The 18,383-nt window shown below is 43.8% G+C and overlaps 1 protein-coding gene across 1 annotated transcript in view; it reads left to right on the top strand.

Moving 5' to 3' along the window:
* Nucleotides 1-18,383, top strand: part of COL6A5 (collagen type VI alpha 5 chain) — a 97,003-nt gene that overhangs the window by 13,786 nt on the left and 64,834 nt on the right. Inside the window, exons 5-13 of the mRNA XM_057739842.1 lie at nucleotides 776-1,330; nucleotides 3,405-3,980; nucleotides 6,856-7,431; nucleotides 9,123-9,463; nucleotides 9,576-9,657; nucleotides 12,119-12,261; nucleotides 12,825-12,917; nucleotides 16,221-16,274; nucleotides 18,068-18,139. Coding sequence (XP_057595825.1) covers nucleotides 776-1,330; nucleotides 3,405-3,980; nucleotides 6,856-7,431; nucleotides 9,123-9,463; nucleotides 9,576-9,657; nucleotides 12,119-12,261; nucleotides 12,825-12,917; nucleotides 16,221-16,274; nucleotides 18,068-18,139 — 2,492 coding nt within the window. The remainder of the gene's footprint in view (nucleotides 1-775; nucleotides 1,331-3,404; nucleotides 3,981-6,855; nucleotides 7,432-9,122; nucleotides 9,464-9,575; nucleotides 9,658-12,118; nucleotides 12,262-12,824; nucleotides 12,918-16,220; nucleotides 16,275-18,067; nucleotides 18,140-18,383) is intronic.

The following is an 18,383-nucleotide window of genomic DNA, read 5'->3' as shown; positions in this document are numbered from 1 at the left end:
TTTGTAAATATATACATACACAGCACCTGCACCATGAATTAATAACACTTTTTTATGGCTTATAGAAATGGTCTTCTGTGTGTATATATATGTACAGATACATATATACACATGCATATATGTGTCCACTTCCAGTCAGTAGGGTATCTGCAAATTTTATGTATAAATAAAGTTGCAGTTCCATGTTGAATGGATATGCACTTACTAATGTACTTATAATCTCTAGCAGAAGGTTTCATCCCAATTTCTAATATTGATTTATAGTGTTTTATCAAATTGCTTTAAATTACCCCAGAAAATAGTGTTTATAAAGATAACTTGGAATTTTGTGTTTCAAGAATATACATAAAACCCTGGAACATTAGTCTATTAGTGCCAAAAATTGATTACTTTTCTCTGGTTTCCTTTTTTGATTACCATTGCATCCTTAACACATGGCCTGATGCTTGCCATTTCATACACTTCAAGAATTATGAGTGAATGAATTGTGGATAAAGGCATGCTGCAGGCATGCATAAATGAGTGACTGAATACATACTGTGGAAGTAGCATTTCTCCTTTAAACTTAGATAATCCTCAGTGAATTTCTGATTTAGGGTTCTAGTCCGCAGGCTTCTATGAAAGAAGCAAATAAAATTTTCAAGTGCAATGGCAGTTGCTTGAGTTAATTTTTTATGTTTTCTGATTAAAGGATTTATTTCTGCTTTACTGTCTCTTATGTATTCTGTGAACCATGCCAACCTGGTTTATTTCTGGTCTTTCTGATTACATTCAGGATGTGAGGACATGAAGTCTGACATCATGTTTCTGGTGGACGGTTCTGGCAGTATAGGACCTGAAAACTTTGGGAAAATGAAAACCTTCATGAAAAACCTGTTAGCTAAGATTCAGATTGGTCCAGACAAAACCCGAATTGGTGTTGTTCAATTCAGTGGTTATAATAGGGAAGAATTCCAGCTTGATAAATACTTTACACAAAAAGAAATTTCTGATGCAATAGACAGAATGTCTCCCATCGACCAAAACACTTTGACTGGAAGTGCACTAACCTTTGTGGATCCATACTTCACGGAGCCCAAGGGGGGCCGTTCAAACGTCAAAAATTTTCTCATCCTCATCACCGATGGAGAAGCCCAAGATGATGTGAGAGGCCCCTCGAAAGCTCTTCGGGACAAAGGTGTGGTCATCTTCTCTGTGGGCGTGTACGGAGCCAATAGGACTCAGCTGGAGGAGATCAGTGGGGAAGGCAGCCTGGTCTTCCAAGTTGAGAACTTCGATGATCTAAAGGCAATAGAGAGTAAACTTGTCTTCCGCATCTGTGCTCTTCATGGTAAGTGACCCAGTTGCCCTTCAGGACTCAAGGATGTGAGCTGTTGACTTTACAGTGGGGTGAACAGTGGCTTGGACTCTGAGCTTGGCCTCTAACTGGACTTTGATGTTAAATTTTGGTCTTAAGTATGCTATGTTAAAATACCCATGACCTCAGGAATACCCAGGAATATGCCAGAATAACAGTTTTGTCAGCTAATTTTGGCAACATGTGGTCTGATTTTGATGAGTTCAAATATATTCCAAGAAGTTCTCAGAACTTTACATTAAATTTCCAGCTCTTTAATACCTGCATACCTTGATTTTCCAGAGCCAAGTTTTAATCCCAAATGATTCCCCAAGTTGTTTCTTGGCTACCTATAGCCATTGCTAAGCAGTAAATAATTAGAAATACAAATTCTTCTTCCTTTTAGATACTTAAATCCAGTATCCTAAGCACAGCCCCCACCCCCCAATAAAACCCTCTGTATTTTAAAGATATAGTGTGTATTTTCATTACTTCACATTACTCTTCTTATCCTCTATCAGCTAAGTACTTTACATGTGCTTTTTCATGAATCTATCCCTTTGGAAAATTTGAATTTGTTACATTTCTTGAAACAGTTGCTTGGCGTCCTCACTTTTATCTGACAAACTGTAATGCTTGTCAAATCATTTTGAGCAACCTTCCATTTGAACCCATCAACTTTAATGATTTGAGCAAGAACTTGCTATAAATCCACATGTAAGGCTAACACCACCTGTGCTTTTAAATCTATCATGTGTTGTTGTTGTCTATGTTTTGGATACAACTAAAGGAACAAAGCAAAGCATTAGTAAGTTTGCTGTATACTGTTCCTTTGGCAGCAGAGTCCTCCTTTGGACTTCGTTCTTCACGATTATAGGGGTGAAAATTTCAGAAAGTTGACAAATAAGATGTCTCAGTACAAACTCTGAGCTTTAGGCAATAGCTCTAAGATTCTCTTGGAACAGCTTAACTGGAATTTTTTTTCTTCCTCCAAGAATGGCAGTGATTCCCAAACTTTTTGAATTGTAGAGACATTCTAAGAAAGACTTATTTTAAGGCCACAGCCCTACCTTTGAAATCCAAAGGACTCTTCCTGGCCTTTCTTCATTTTGAGAAATGTAATGTTTGTGGAATTGTAATGCTTGCCCTGTCTATAGCATATTCATAAATATTTATCGTCAACTCATAAATATTCATCAAGTTATGACTAATCACCAAATCACAGTGGGTCGTTCTTCCCGACATAGCCTGGGCTTGTCTCATCCACAGTGGATGAGACAGAATTTTGAGACCCCATTGCCAGAAATAAGGATTGCAGGTAAGGTAGGCAGGTGGAGGGTAAACTTTGGGGAGCATGTGCTTAAGTTATTTAGGGAAGGAAAAGAGTGGGAACAAGCCCATGCTTTGGAGACCCAGCCAGAGTGGTTGCTTGGCTTCTAATGTGGAGGAGGGCTTGAGGCTGGCATGAGGTGAGAGTAGACTGAGCTCTCCCCCTGCATGGGCTTTTCTTGGTTCCAGTTTGGGAGGTCAGGGGAAGGAGCACAAATAAATGTGAAGAGGCATGGTGCACGTGGGAAAGTTTATCTACCAGAGGCTGAGGAGACAGCTGGAACGTGAAGGAGCAGGATGAAACTCCCAGTTTATCCACTGAGCCCCTGAGCCCTTCAGAACTGCAGTCCAGTCTGGCAGACATCGGTCATGTCTCACCACTATACTGTGTTGAATTACCTTCTGACCTCCCCATACAGTTGAAAGCCTACTTAGCAAAAAGTGTTGCACAACCCGATGAGATTTAGCAGAAGTGAGTGGGGAGGCATGAGAAGCACTGATCTGATTGTGGAGTTACATGGATAAGGGCGCCAGTGTCCTTGGAGTCATGATGTGGGCAAGTTGTACCTCTCTGAACCCTCAGCTTCTTTCTCTTTAAAATGGTAACATCCATCCAGAAGTGAAGTGCAGTGTCTGGCACGTGGGAGGCATGTGGCAAACATAGCTGGCTTCCCTTCTAGGCTGTGCGTGAAGGATGCACTGCAGAAAGTTTGTGATGCCTGCTCTCTTCTCCTTTCAGATTGTAAAAGGATTAGACAGTTAGACATTGTGTTTGTGCTGGACCATTCAGGCAGCATCCAGCCCCAAGATGAAGAAAGCATGATCAACCTCACTATCCACTTGGTGAAGAAATCGGAGGTCGGCCGGGACAGAGTTCAGTTCGGAGCGCTCAGGTACTCGGATCAGCCTGAGGTTCTCTTCTACCTCAATACGTACTCCAACAGATCAGCTATCGTTGAGCATCTGAGGAGGCGCAGGGGCACGGGGGGCGGTACCTACACCGCCAAGGCTCTGGAGCGTGCAAACAGCCTGTTCACGGAGGAACACGGCAGCCGTATCAAGCAAAACGTGAAGCAGATGCTGGTAATTATCACAGATGGGGTATCCCACGACCGAGATCAGCTCAGTGACGCGGCTTCGAAATTAAGAGCCAAAGGCATCATCATCTACGCAGTGGGTGTAGGAGGTGCCGACCAACAAGAACTGGAGACTATGGCGGGGGACAAAAACTATACTATCCACGTCAGTAATTTCGACAAACTGAAAGATATTTACCTGCCTCTTCAAGATGCTGTGTGCACCAGCGCACAAGCAGGTAAGTTGTGCCTTTAATGTCCTATGGGGGTAGCAATATAAGTTTACACAAAAAATAAATGGTAACTCTTGGCTTCCCATTACCTGGGTGTCACAGGCTGAACATTCTCTGCCCAGGCTACCAGTTTTCTCGTCTCTGAAGGAAATGCATTATCGATTAAGCAAGAGTCTAAAGGTCCTTTGCCACCATATTGAAGACACTATACAAGAAGGTTTTAGAAGCATTCCTTGCTATCTGGCCTCCTTCTTTGCTTTTTCTTGGCAGAAAGGACTCTTCGTAGGGCCATATTCACCTTTCCTCTTTTCGCGGCTGCCTGTGCTGCCCATTTGCTTAATGGCCCCAAGTGCAACTACTTGGTATCAGTTTCAGGCCAGACTCAAGTGGAGAGTTTCATGGTTTAAACAGATAGACTTTTGTCTTCAAAGTTCCAGGGCCCTCTAAATGGGATTGTCAGCATCTTGTAGGGCCACTGGAAGTCCAAGTGGCATAGTGAGCTTTTCTGAATAAAGGCCAGGAATAGGGTATTAGAGATCAGCTGCTAGGAACCGGAGGGAAGGAGCCAGAGCTGACCCATGGGATACCCCCAGAGTAGGAGGGGCTAGGAAAGGGTGAGATTTACCACCTGACCCCAAAGCAGCAGAGGTTGACAAGCGATCTAGGAGAGTCCCTGTGCCTCCTTGGAAGGCTGGACTCCTTGCCTCCCGACATGGCAGACGCATCAGTCAACCAGCTAACTTCATTTCTTTTTTCCTCTTCCCTCCCTTCTTCCGAGTTCCTTCTCTTTTTCCTTTCCTCCTCCCTTCCTTCCTCTCTGCCAGTTTGAAACCTACTTTTGTATTCAACACAAATCGTGTTTCTACGACTGAGGTTAACCCACTCTCATCTCTGTCGAATAGTCCAATGCCAAAGAAAACCTCCCCCCAAATCCTGTGTCAGCCCAGCATTTGCTAGGCTGGGTGAAACTATGTCTGACCTCCACAGCTCTGCCTTACGTAAGTGAGCAATAAATTCAGCTTCTTGGTTTCAGATACTGAATGATGGTAGCACCTTTAAGAAAACATGACTTTTCCCAAGGCAGTGGGACCAGCTCAATTCTTGCACCTGTCTCGCCGTTCCCCAGACTCCCACCCCTGCCATCCGTCCTGACACCTTCCGGTCCATCCTTAACACAGACTGACGTTTCTGACACACACTTGGCTGTGTCACCGATCTCCTCACAGGTTACAGTCTCTGAACTCCTGAGTTCCATGGAGCACCTGCGACATTTCCAACCTCATCTATTGTCCCCCACTTCACAGCCTCTCCGTCATTCTGGAATTCCTCCACCTTCGCATGCATCATTCCACCCACCATGAACACGCCAGCCCGCGGCTTCCCCTGGCTGCACATAGCTTGTCTGTCGCATATCAGCCTTTGTCTGCCAGTTTCCTGACCCAGCACCCGGCAGTGTCCCCACTGTGTCCCCCGACTCCCGCACCTTCTGTTTCTCCTGGTGCTGGCACTTAACACGTAGTTTCTGTCTCCCTCCCTGTACCCATCACAAGACTATGAGCTCCTTGGCAGGCTTGGGCTTGTCTATCACTGGATCCCCAGCAAATCTAGGACATTCCTAGGACTACGGTATTTTCCTAAGAATACAGGGACTGCTTTCTTCTTATCTCTCACGCCTACTTTTTGGAGGTAGATGCTGAGATGGAGTTTGGGATGTAAGATGTTTATTAGGGAGGCACAGCTGTGAAAGAAAGCGGGGAAAGCAGAACAGGCAGGAGAAGTCAGCAATGCACGCCCCGGCATCTCAGTTACCTTCAGTGATCACTTCAGTACTGCCCCATCCCAGCCTTTGCATCTGATGGGAACTGAGCGTAAAAGACAATCCCTTGGTTACAGGCCATTTCACACTGGACTTCAGGGCAATGACCTTGTACCCTGTTTATTAGCTCTTGTCCATGAAATTTTAATATTCGGATTATATTATTAAAACAATTTGTAATAGAAAAAAATGCTGGATTTAAGAGTAAAAGAGATCCAGGTACCAGCTCCACTGCATAGTAATGGCGTTTGCTGGGACAACTTAACCTCTGAATTCCATTTCTCTACCTAACTTCAGAATAATTCCTCATAAGGTGGTCATGAATATTAGCCATTGATGTATGCTAAGCACTTCTTCTATTTATTTATTTATTATTTATTTACTTATTTATTTATTTTTTAAGCTCTTTAATAGAATATAATTGCTTTACACTCTTGTTCCAGTTTCTTCTGTACAACAAAGTGAATCAGCTGTATTTATACATATATCCCCATCTCCCCTCCCTCCTGCAACTCCCTCCCACCCTCCCTATCCTGGCCCTCTAAGTCAGGACCCATCATCGAGCTGATCTCCCTGTGTTACGCAGCAACTTCCCACTAGCTAGCTCTTTTACATTTGGTAGTTAAACACTTCTTTTAAATAATTTTCAACACAATGTAAAGTGGTAACATTAATAGTAACAGGGTTACTAATAACAGTGCAGTGGTACTTGGCTTGGGCAGACCTTCCAGGATGCCTGTGTTGAAGGAAGTTAGAACTTTGTAATGATCTTTTAATGAATATATTCGATCTAGTCAAACTTCTTGTTTTCTTTCTCAGAGTAGCTTTCAGTGTCCTTTCAAATGAATCATGTAAATAATTAAAATTTGAAACAAAGTCTATTACCTGTCTCCTCCCCACTGTTTTTTTCTTCTTTTCGAGGCCAATCGTGGTTCTCTCGTCTGTTACTTTACGTCATTTTGCCATGAAGGTGAGGATTTAGTAAAGCAATTTAAATATTTGAGCAAAGGGAAAATTTAGAATGATTCCTGAACACTGTAACTGATTTATTTTTTTCCACTGCAGTCTGTAACATTCAAGAAGCTGATGTGATTTTCTTTTGTGATGGCTCTGACATGGTATCTAATTCAGACTTTGTTATCATGACAACTTTCTTGTCAGACTTAATTGATGATTTTGACATTCAGTCTCAAAAGATGAAAGTTGGGGTGGCACAATTTGGGAGCCGCTACCAAGAAATTATTGAGTTGCAAAACTCTCTGACTAAAACCCAGTGGAAGTCTCGAATGCAAAATATTACCAAGAGCAGTGGGGTCCCGCGAATGGACTTGGCCCTGAAACAAGTGAGCGTTATGTTTGAGCAAACCGCTGGTGGGAGAAGGAACGCTGGCGTCCCGCAAACTTTGGTGGTTATCACATCTGAGGGTCCCCGCTATGATGTGACAAAGGCAGTGGAGGCCCTGAGAGAAGATGGCATTTGTATTCTGGCTTTGGGCATAGGAGATATTTATAAGGAACAGCTCCTGTCGATAACGGGCAATTCTGAAAAGATCATCACCTTTCGAGACTTTGGAAAATTAAAGAGTGTGGATGTGAAAAAAAGAATGGTCCGTGAAATCTGCCAGAGTTGCGGGAAATCCAGTAAGTGTTCCCTGCTCTTTGTTTTTATTTGACTGCATCTTCCCAGTTGTCCTTTTCCCAAGGTGTCTTCTGGGCGAGTTCAGCAGAACGTGGTTTACAATAGTGTGCGCTGAGAATAAACATATCCTCTGCTTCTGGAAGTTCGGGGTCGGTCAGCCTCCCTCAGAGACAAGGGAAAGGGCGCAGAGGCTGGAGGAAGCCCTGGCTTGTGTCACCAGGTCAACTCTGCCCCCCACTGCAATCCAGTGCTTATGCTCCCCTTAACACCAGGAACTCAGCCTCCTGTTTCTACCCTCTCCGCTTCCAGAAGTCCTAGAGCAATGTCCTGCCTCCCACAGGAAGTAAGGAAAATAAACATCTGCTGATTGGACGTTTTCCTGTTTTAACTTTGTTAAACCATCTTGTAAGGGACTCAGTGTGCCTGTGCATGTGTCCATCTGTGTCAGCTGTATCAACACACGTCTGGTACATTTTCTTCTTTGAATGATGGCATTCATGTGATCATGACATAATAGAGACTTGAATTATCCTTGGGGATTATTTAATTTGCAGAGGTCACCAACGCTGATGGCTGCAAAGGCGAGGTGGGTCATGAAAGTGAGTCAAGTGGGCAGGGAGTGAAGAAGATGAACGCAGAGCCATGGCCCATCTGACGGGCATGTCATCCTTCAGCTCCAGCTGAGAGTCGCCGTGTGCGACTCAGGTTCTGTACACTTGGGGCTGAGAGTTGAGAGGACAGAGCGTCAGTGAAGGATAATATTTTGTGGAATTTGCACAATAGGCAGACATTCCCCAGAGTGCTTCTGTTTCTAGACTTGATACGATGGAAGCCATTTCTTTTACAAAACACATTGGTTTTTCCAAGCTCTCCATTGGGGTTCTGGCTGGGGGCAGATGACAGAAGTGGAGGAGCCCAGGACTGGAATCAGAAAGCCAGGGTTCCCACTCGGGTTCAGCAGCTGCAACCTCCATGCATCCCCATCTCCTCGTGTGTAACATGAGTAACTGGACAGGGTCAGGGGTGACCAAGTGGCAACTTGCCAGTGAATTGTGTTTGTTCTATTTGGTGTTGACAGCTTGTTAAATTAGTTGTTAGTTTTTACAAACTGGAGATTTTTCAATAACATGTAGATTTCAGGCTTCTCTTTGAAAAATCAGACAATGTAACCACACCGGGCCCCCTTTCCCATCTGCTAACTCTCAGCTGGAACTGAACGGTGAGCAGATGGGTCGTTGCTCTACGTTCCTTTTCTCACTCTCTGCCCACTGGACTCACTGACATGATTCTCCTGGCCTTGGCCGCCATCTGAGTTGATGGCCTCTGGATTAAATCAACTCTAAGGACAATTCAAACATTTACTACGTTATAATTATATAAATCATAATATGTCATCATTTAGAGAAGAAAATTTACTTGCATGCGCGCACACACACGAGGCCAGCCACTGAGAATAAGACTGAACCACGATTAGACTTCAGACAGCCACTGAATCATGTAACGTTTGAAAGGGGACAGAAGAAACACCTGTGTCGCATGTTGACTGAGCAGCCGGTATCTCCCTTCTTGGACACTTCTGGATCCTAGAGACCCTCCAGCCCTAGACCATGACTGCTCACCCATTTCCTTCCCCGTCTGCCTTTCCTTACTCATGTCTGCTCATTAATTTGGCCTTCTTTCCCCCTGTCTCCAGACTGCTTTCTGGACATAGTGGTCGGCTTCGACATTTCCACTCACCTGCTGGGGCAGCCGTTGTTCCATGGCCACCCCCGGCTGGAATCATACCTCCCAGGCATCTTAAAAGACATCACCTCCATCAGGGGTGTGAGCTGTGGGGCAGGTGCAGAGATGCAGGTGAGCGTGGCCTTTCAGGTGAACAGTGAGAAGAGTTTCCCCGCCAAGTTCCAAATCTACCAGGAAAAAATATTTGACAGCCTACTGCAAGTCACCGTCAAAGGGCCCACTCGCCTGAATGCAGACTTCCTGCAGTCCATGTGGGACACGTTTAAGGAAGCGTCTGCATCCCGAGGACAGGTATCCGAGTCGCATCCTAGTTTCCCTCTCCATGCTCTTTCATTGGTTTCTCCCTCCCGGTTATATGTTTTGTTCTCATGTCATCCCATTCTATAATTTCCTCTTTCTCTAGGTGTTACTCATCTTTTCAGATGGTCTTGGGGGTGAAAGCAAAATGATGCTTGAAGATAAATCGGACAGTCTCAGAGAAGCAGGTAAATTTTAAATTGAAAATGCAAATGACAAAGCATGGAATGTGCTGAACGAGCCTCTACCTACTCGGGTGCTCTGGAACTTGGGGTTTGCCTGGCCACCTGAGGCAAACGTTGCTGATGCCCTGCCCAGAACCCCGTGACCAGCAGCCCACTCATCCCCCAAATGCTGCAAACGCTACAGCCCAGTGCTTGTACCTGTGACCCTCTACAGATGTGTGCCATTGACGGACCCTAACAGTGACTTGATGCTTGGGGGGGGGGGTGTGGTTATAACATGTCCCACCTGAGGGATGTGGGCAGGCATAATTAATGCAGAGGGATGCAGAAACCCAGCACTCTTGCCTGAAGTGGGTCAACTCTGGTACAGCCTACACTCCAGGGTCCTTCAGGAATCAGACCAAGGTGATGACTTTACCGAGACACATCCTTGGTCACAACCTCCCCTTTCCTTTCCTGCTTCCCTCCATCCCTCCGTAAGCCACACACACACAGATTCCTCCCTCAGATTCTGCTTCGAGGGAACCTGAGACACCTCCTATTGTGTCTGATTTTCCATGGGAGGGATTGCAACGTGGGCTTTGAAAAGCATTTCTCACTACACCTCCCCTGAGCATGTCAGATAAGCCGGGAGCTAAGAGCAGAAGTGGAGAGTCACGTACAGAGACAGGAGACCCCGCTGACTGGCAGGTGGGGCATGTTATTGGAGGCTTCCTTGGGTGTGGCCCTCATGGCTCCTGTGGTTCAGCTTCCGTGGAAACCTCCCAGGGGCCATACATGTCCTGGTTGTGTCACCCTCCCTTCTGGATCCCTACGATACCGCCCCACTGTTCCTGGAATATCAAATTCCCTCGTATGGCCTGTGAGGTTTTGGGATCTCGCCCTGCTCCCCACCCAGCCTTACCTTGCCGCTCACACTCTGTTCCAGCATCGGAAGCTTTTCCATTCTCCCTCCAATGTCCTCTGCAGCCTTACCCTCCCTGCCCTTGCTGGCCTTCTTCCTTCTGCCTAGGACTGTCCCCACTCTCAGCTCCCCGCAAGTTCTCCCCTCCACCTCCCTGGTTCTTTCCCTTGACCAATTTCCATTCATCCTTTAGGATCAGCCTGGATGTCAGTTCTTTGCAGAAACCTTCTGTGACTTTCCAAAACCGAATTTGGAGCTTCTTTAGACTTTTGTTGCATCCTGACCCTGTCCCTGGTACAGTGATTAGCATATAATAGGCTCCTAATAAGAAAATATTTGTTTAATGAAAGGTGGGAAAGAGTAAATGGACCAGCAAATGAATTAACAAGTGAGTTAATAAGTGAATAAACGAATAAATGAACCCCTAGATATGGCCAGGAGTTCAGCTGAGACTGAAATCACCCGGGCTTTCCTCAAGCTCCCAGGGCCCACCTGGCTCCCAGGGTGTTTGGCAGCAGAGATGATACGAGAACTATTTATATTCTATTTACAAATTGTGTAATTAATTTACAAATTAATTTAATCTGCATTCAGAAACATTCATATTTCATAGCAGCACTATTTACAGTAGCCAAGACATGGAAGCAACAAGTGTCCATTGACAGAGGATTGGGTAAAGAAGATGTGGTACATATATACAATGGAATATTACTCAGTCATAAAAAAAAGAATGAAATAATGCCATTTGCAGCAACATGGATGGAGATAGAGATCAGATCATACTCAGTGAAGGAGATCAGACAGAGAAAGATAGATCTCATATGATATCACTTATATGTGGAATCTAAAAAAAGGATGCAAATGAACTTATTTACAAAACACAAACAGACCCACAGACATTGAAAACAAACTTACGGCTATCAAAGCGGTTAGTGGTGGGGGGAGATAAATTAACAAATACACACAACTATGTATGAGATAGATGAACAACAAGGGCCTACTGTATAGCACTATATTCAACTATATTCAATATCTTATAATAACCTATAATGGAAAAGAATACATATGTATTCCATTATATATATATATATATAACTGAATCACTTTGCTGTGCCCCTGAAACTAATACAATGCTGGAAATTAACTACACTTTAGTTTTATAAAATGGTGAAGAAAATAAATTACTAACCACCACATTAAAAAAAATTCAGAACTCCAAGGATGAACAATAACCTTTCTTAAAAATTGCTTTCAGATGCCCAAGAACTGCATTAAGATTGGTGGTGAGGTATTAAACACAGTTTTCTGCTGGTGTTTTTCTGTTAGATATCTTAGCTTCCATGCTAAAGTCAGGAACCAGTGCCTCCCTCACGTGTATCCTGAAGATGCAGGCAAGGCTGCTGTTGGGTTCTTCAGTGTCAAGAACACTCCTTTCTCTTATTCCCCCTCTCCCCCTTTCTGATTCTTTGAATCATGTTCACTGAGTGGAAATAAGATGGGCTTTCCTTCTTTTCCGCATACAATTCCTGGGGTTTTATATCTGTTATTTTTATTGCCTAGGACTTGATGCTTTGCTGGTGGTGTCCCTAAACGCAACCGCTCATGATGAGTTTTCCAGCTTTGAATTTGGAAAAGGATTTGATTACCGGACTCCCCTGACCATTGGGATGAGAGAACTGGGCAATAGGCTATCACAGTATCTGGTGAGTTGCTGTAGAAAAAACCCCTTTATTCAAAATGCCCAGGGAGCAAAATTGGAATCTTGATGAGTATTTCCAAAGACTCCCTCGTTTGCCCTATATTCAGTACATGGTCTTTAGCATATGAAAAATTGTGAAAGCCCCAGAGTGGTGTTTTTTGTTTCTCCATGCCCTTTCATCCTTTGTCATCTCACCAAATGAGTGCATAGGGAACGAATAAACCAACCAACCCCTGATCAAATCAAAAGCCCCCAACAGTTGATGCTGCAGGAAACAAGAGCCTGTCAGCTAGGAACCGACCAGTCTTGTGCACACGTGGCCTGTAGCCATCTGTGTGGCAAGCGACCCTTCTATAAATAGAGATCATTTCCTTAGAGAAGGTATGTCACCAGTGCAGTTGCTAATCTGGTGGCCTCACTTCAGGGTTAAGTCAAAAAGCCCCTCTTATTCTCTGCAGCCCCTCAGCCAATGAGAGAGGACGGGCTGTAGGTGGTGAGTTATGATTTACGTTCTTATGGGATGCAGTTCCTCACCATGGTTGCTCACTCAGTTTTTCTTCTTCCCAGGGAAACATCGCAGAGAGGACTTGCTGCTGTACGTTTTGCAAGTGTCCAGAGATTCCAGGACCTCAAGGGATCCGAGGACCACAAGCTATGAAGGTGCCATTCAGCTGTGACACTGTTTTACCTAATGGGCTTTGATGTGGCGTAGGTGGAGCTGAGATTGAGTAGCTGGGTTTGCAACCTTCACTTGATGCTAATTACTTTAGGCCACTTGTGTGACTTCTATGGTGTAGGAGTCAGATCAGAAGGACTCACTTTAAAAAAAAATTATTTTATTCAAGTATAATTGATTTGCAATGTTGTATTAATTTCTGCTAGACAGAAAAGTGATTTAGTTATACATATATACACATTCTTTTTCATATTCTTTTCCATTATGGTTTATTATAGAATATTGAATATAGTCCCCTGTATTATACAGTAGGGCCTTGTTGTTTATCTATTTTATATGTAGTAGTGTGTATCTGCTAATCCCATACTCCTAATTTATCCCTCCCTGCCTTTCCCCTTTGTTAGCCATAAGTTTATATTCTATGTCTGTGAGTCTATTTCTGTTTGGCAAATAAGTTCACTTGTATAATTTCTTAGATTCCACATATAAATGATATCATATGACATTTGTCTTTCTCTGACTTACTTCACTTAATATGACCATCTCTAGGTCCCTTCATGTTGCTGCAAATGGCATTATTTCATTCTTTTTATGGCTGAGTAATATTCCATTGTGTAAATAGACCACATCTTCTTTATCCACTCCTCTGTCGATGGGGGTGCTTCCATGTCTTGGCTATTGTGAATAGTGCTGCTGTGAACATTGGGGTGCATGTATCTTTTTGAATTAGAGTTTTCTTCAGATATATGCCCTGGAGTGGGATTGCAGAATCATATGGCAACTCTATTTTTAGTTTTGTGAGGAACCTCCATGCTATTTTCCATAATGGTTGCAACAATTTACCTTCCCACCAACAGTGTAGGAGGGTTCAGAGGGCTCACTTTTGATGCTGCTGTTAAGAATGACTCCCTTTTCTCTTGTGTGTCCTTGATGGTGTTGTTTCCTGGCTTTGCAGTTTATACTTTTGTACCCACATTAGACAGTTCGAAAGGTGGCAAGAGGTGTTGGAGATGGTGGGGAAAGTTGTGATTCATCAGCAATGGAACGTGACTGAACTGCAAAAAGAGCACAGCATTGCAGAATAATAGCCCTCAAAGAAACAAATTACAAAAGATCAACTACACGGCAATAGCACAGATAAATATATCACGGTATTTTAATTCAGTGGAATGCTCTAAGGAAATGAAAATGAATGAAGTACAGCTACATATGACAACAGGGATAAATTCTACAAACACAATAATGGCCAAAAAAAGCAAAACACAGAAAAGTACAAGTGGTATGTTTCCATTTATAGTTTGAAAACAGGCAAAACTAACCCATAGTGTCTAGGGATGAATGATTAAGTACTGAAGTACTTTTTTTAAAGTTCAGGAGATATTATCATAAAAGCAGGAGTGTGTTCCCAGGGGAGGGGTGGGAGTGGTTTGTGATGGGGTAGCTGCTGTGTCTGGGTACCAGCTTTGTCTTGGCCTGGGCAGTGACTATACAGATGTTCACTTTGTAATAATTAAACTGTATCTTTATATTTTATTTACTTTTATGCACTTTTTCATATGCATTTTAAATATCATAATGAAAAGGAGTTTGGTTTGTTTTATTTTAAGAGCTCAAATGATTTTTGCTCCTGAGTTCTACATTGTCCTTCCTTGTGAAAGCATAATTGATCTTGGACTTTTCACTGATTTTTTTTTAATTTATTTTTTTAATTAATAAATTTATTCTTAAGCTCTTTATTGAGTATAATTTCTTTACACTGCTGTGCCAGTTTTTGCTGTACAACAAAGTGAATCAACTGTATTTATACATATATCCCCATATCCTCTCCCTCCTGCGACTCCTTCCCACCCTCCCTATCCCAGCTCTCTAAATCATCACCAATCATCGAGTTCATCTCCCTGTGTTATGCAGCAGCTTCCCACTAGCTATCTATTTCACATTTGGTAGTGTATATATGTCAATGCTATTCTCTCACTTCATCCCAGCTTCCCCTTTGCCCCCCACCCTGTTTCCTCAAGTCCGTTCTCTACATCTACATCTTTATTCTTGCCCTGTCACTGGGTTCATCAGTACCATGTTTTTAGATTCCACATATATGAGTTAGCATACGGCATTTGTTCTTCTCTTTCTGGCTTACTTCGCTCTGTATGACAGACTCTAAGTCCATCCACCTCACTACAAATAACTCAATTTCATTCCTTTTTATGGCTGAGTAATATTCCATTGTATATATGAGCCACATCTTCTTTATCCACTCAGCATTTGATGGCCATTTAGGTTTCTCATTTCCTGGCTAGTGTAAATAGTGCTGCAGTGAACATTGTGGTACATGTTTCTTTTTGGATTATGGTTTTCTCAGGGTACATGCCCAGTAGTAGGATTGCTGGGTCATACGGTAGTTCTATTTTTAGCTTTTCAAGGAACCTCCATACTGTTTTCCATAGTGGCTGTACCAATTTACTTTTTATTGAAGTATAGTTGATTTACAACTATACTTCAATAAATCACAAATATAATATATATATATTCAGATTCTTTTCCCTTATAGGTTATTACAAAATATTGAGTATAATTCCTTGTGCTATACAGTAGGTCCTTGTTGTTTATCTATTTTGTACATAGTAATGTGTGTATGTTAATCCCAAACTCCTAACTTATCCTTCCCCTTGACTTTTTACTAAGTTATAGTGTTTTGTTTAGTACAGTTTCCTGTCTTACTATGTTGCTCAGTACTAGAATTCTGTTCCCAGAACAACCCCCTCCCCAGTATACTGAGCAGACAGGGCAGACCTGTGTCAAAGGGTGAGGAAAGCAAACCTCAAATGAAATCCTCGCCACAAATAAACCACGAGGCAGTTAAACTACAGGAGGGAGAGATGAAAGCAACTTAAATATATATAACCTCAATAAATAAATAAATAAATAATATGATCTCTTTGGAAATGTTATCCATTTGCCTGCTGAAAGGGTTGTGGTGGCGACCGCTGTCCTCTGTGCAACCCTTCCAGGAGCTGGGCAGACTCTGAAGCCCTGAGGTGCACGGGGGCTCCAAACACAGCCTCTTGCAGGCCTCAGGAGGGCCACCTCTGCAGAGGGCTTCAGAGCCAAGAGCAAGGACAAAAGCTAGCCCCAGAGCTTGTCCGATTCTCCCCAAACTCACAGCCACATCTGCAAAAACCACAGGCAGGTTGGAGGGAGGGACTTGCCTGAAATGCCTAATAAAACAAGTTGGAGTTATATGGAGTTGATGGAAGGTGACTAAGATTGATGTTTCTCTTTCCTCCCAGGGTCTTGCAGGTCTGAAAGGCAGCAGAGGACACAGGGGAGAGGAGGGAGACCCTGTAAGTTTTTGTGACCTGCTCCCCACCACACTTACTCCTTTCCTTTTTTCATAAAAAAGCTTTATTTTCCAGAAAGGATAGTGGGGTTTTGTTTAGGTATTTTTTTCTTCTTTCTTTCTTTCTTTCTTTTTTTTTTTTTGTAGTTTGGGGTTGGGGGGATGGGTTGCTTTTTTTTTTTTTCCCCTCTTTTTTCTCTTTCCCTTGTCTTAATCATGAGGCACTTGCTAAACCTACTTTTTGGGGGAAGGAGGGAGCAGTCTCACCTACATTTTTCCTGGCATGCTTTTTGGATGGCAGGGAGCTGGGCATCCTCTTCCCTGCCCCCACGCAGGGTGAAGCCAGGTTATCCACGAGGCGCTCTGTCTGGACCTGCAGCCCAATGCTTCAGTGTGGAAAGAGAATTGGGCAAAACACCGCCCCCCCCCCCCAAACACGGTGTCGTGGTCACACGCCACACGAGGTTTTCAAATCTCAATCTTTGACCCCCAAACCAGAACTCTCGCTTGGTTCATCAAATTATAAAAATGGGTTTGGAGGTACTGAAACCATTTGGGCGGGCTCCATTGGGATGAGAAAAGTTCAGGAGGCATCCAGCCTGTATCTGCATCCCCTTAGCATCCTTGTCTGCACAGCGAGCTGTGATTAAAAGTGCAGGCTCCCAAATCAGACAGTCAAGAGCTGACCTAGATGTGAAAACTTAACAAGATGTGTAACTTCTTGACCCTCAGTTTCCTCATCTGTAAACACTTATAAATTCCTCTAAGACTGTAGCTTATCCACCCTGCATCTGCAGAGGCGTTGTGGAGCCCACTTGGCCACCTAGGGTTTGAGTGAGGGAAGAGTGTCACCCATTGCCTGACTGTGAGCCCACAGCCAGCTCAGAGTCCAGCCAGTGGGGACACGTTGGTGCCTCTTAGCAACCTGTGGCCATAGGTGAGATTTCCTGCTTTTCCTGGGGACAACCCTCAGAATAAAGGAAGCAAAGCAGTGAAAGGAAAATCACATCTCCCTTCACCTGCCAGGAAGGAGAGAACTAAGTTCATTGCTAGATGAGTAGTTACCCACACGGCAAACCATTAGCACCCTCTGTGTACCCAGATCTGAGCCAGGCACCAGGACCACAATGGGGGGAAGAGGCAGCTGGGGGTTCCTGCTCTCAGGTAACACAATATTGTTCTCTTGAGACTCATTTTACTGTAGCCCTTACCTGTATTTAAACATTTCCTGGGAGAAGCCAGACTGATGGGAGATGTACATGTCATTGACCTTGAGTGCTCGTCCCTGTGTGGATGCTCTAACTTTGGGGATCTTTAACCCAGTTGTCCTTCCTGTGAGCACTGGCTTGGGGCATTGTCACTCCCCATCAGCTGCTTCTACTCAGCTCTGGTCCCCTGGTACCAACTTGATTCTCTGCGGTGAGCAATGCTGACTCTTCCAGGCCAGCCTTAGGGCCTGGGCAAGATGTCAGGGCCAACATGCACCAGTGGAGCATTGGGAATGCGGCTGCAAAGTGAAGCGACTTCAAACCTTTGGCTGTGCTTTCTGATGAGGGCAGGGAAGCAACTGAGCCCATCCCACACCTTTGTGTGATCTTGGATCTGTAAGGAAGCCCCGAAGGGAAAATGTTTGAATGGAGGGGAAAAACAGAGTTAATTAAGGAGTTTGCAGGAGAGTTTGCTTTGTCTAAGAACTCAGAGTGCCCAGCTACTCTGGCTGCACTTTCGAAAAGTAAACTGCTGGCAGCTTCTGGCAAAAGAGTTACTTTGGATAACTGTTTGGGTAACTTTTCTTAGGGAAGACGAGGAGAAATTGGACCCCAAGGAAACAGAGGGATTGCAGGATGTCCAGGACAGCGGGGTCAAAAGGTAAATATTTTATTTTAAATTCTCTATGACATCCTCTCCTCTCTCCTCTGTCCCCTCCCTCTTCTGTGTTCTCTCTTCCATCCCCCACCCCCACCCCCTTTTTCTTTCTCCTATTACGTGTTAGTTTCCTCTTCTGCAGAGCAAGTCTATTTGGTCATCTCAAGAAATTCTGAGCATTAATTAAATTCCACCTATAACCTCTTTGTGGTTGTATAGCCAAAAGCAACTAAAGAAATACGCAATC

The sequence above is a fragment of the Hippopotamus amphibius genome, chromosome 6 (genome assembly GCF_030028045.1).
Source record: "Hippopotamus amphibius kiboko isolate mHipAmp2 chromosome 6, mHipAmp2.hap2, whole genome shotgun sequence".
NCBI classification, from domain to species: domain Eukaryota; kingdom Metazoa; phylum Chordata; class Mammalia; order Artiodactyla; family Hippopotamidae; genus Hippopotamus; species Hippopotamus amphibius.
Note: the sequence above shows the minus strand (reverse complement) of the source record. Positions and strands in the feature narration are given on the sequence as shown.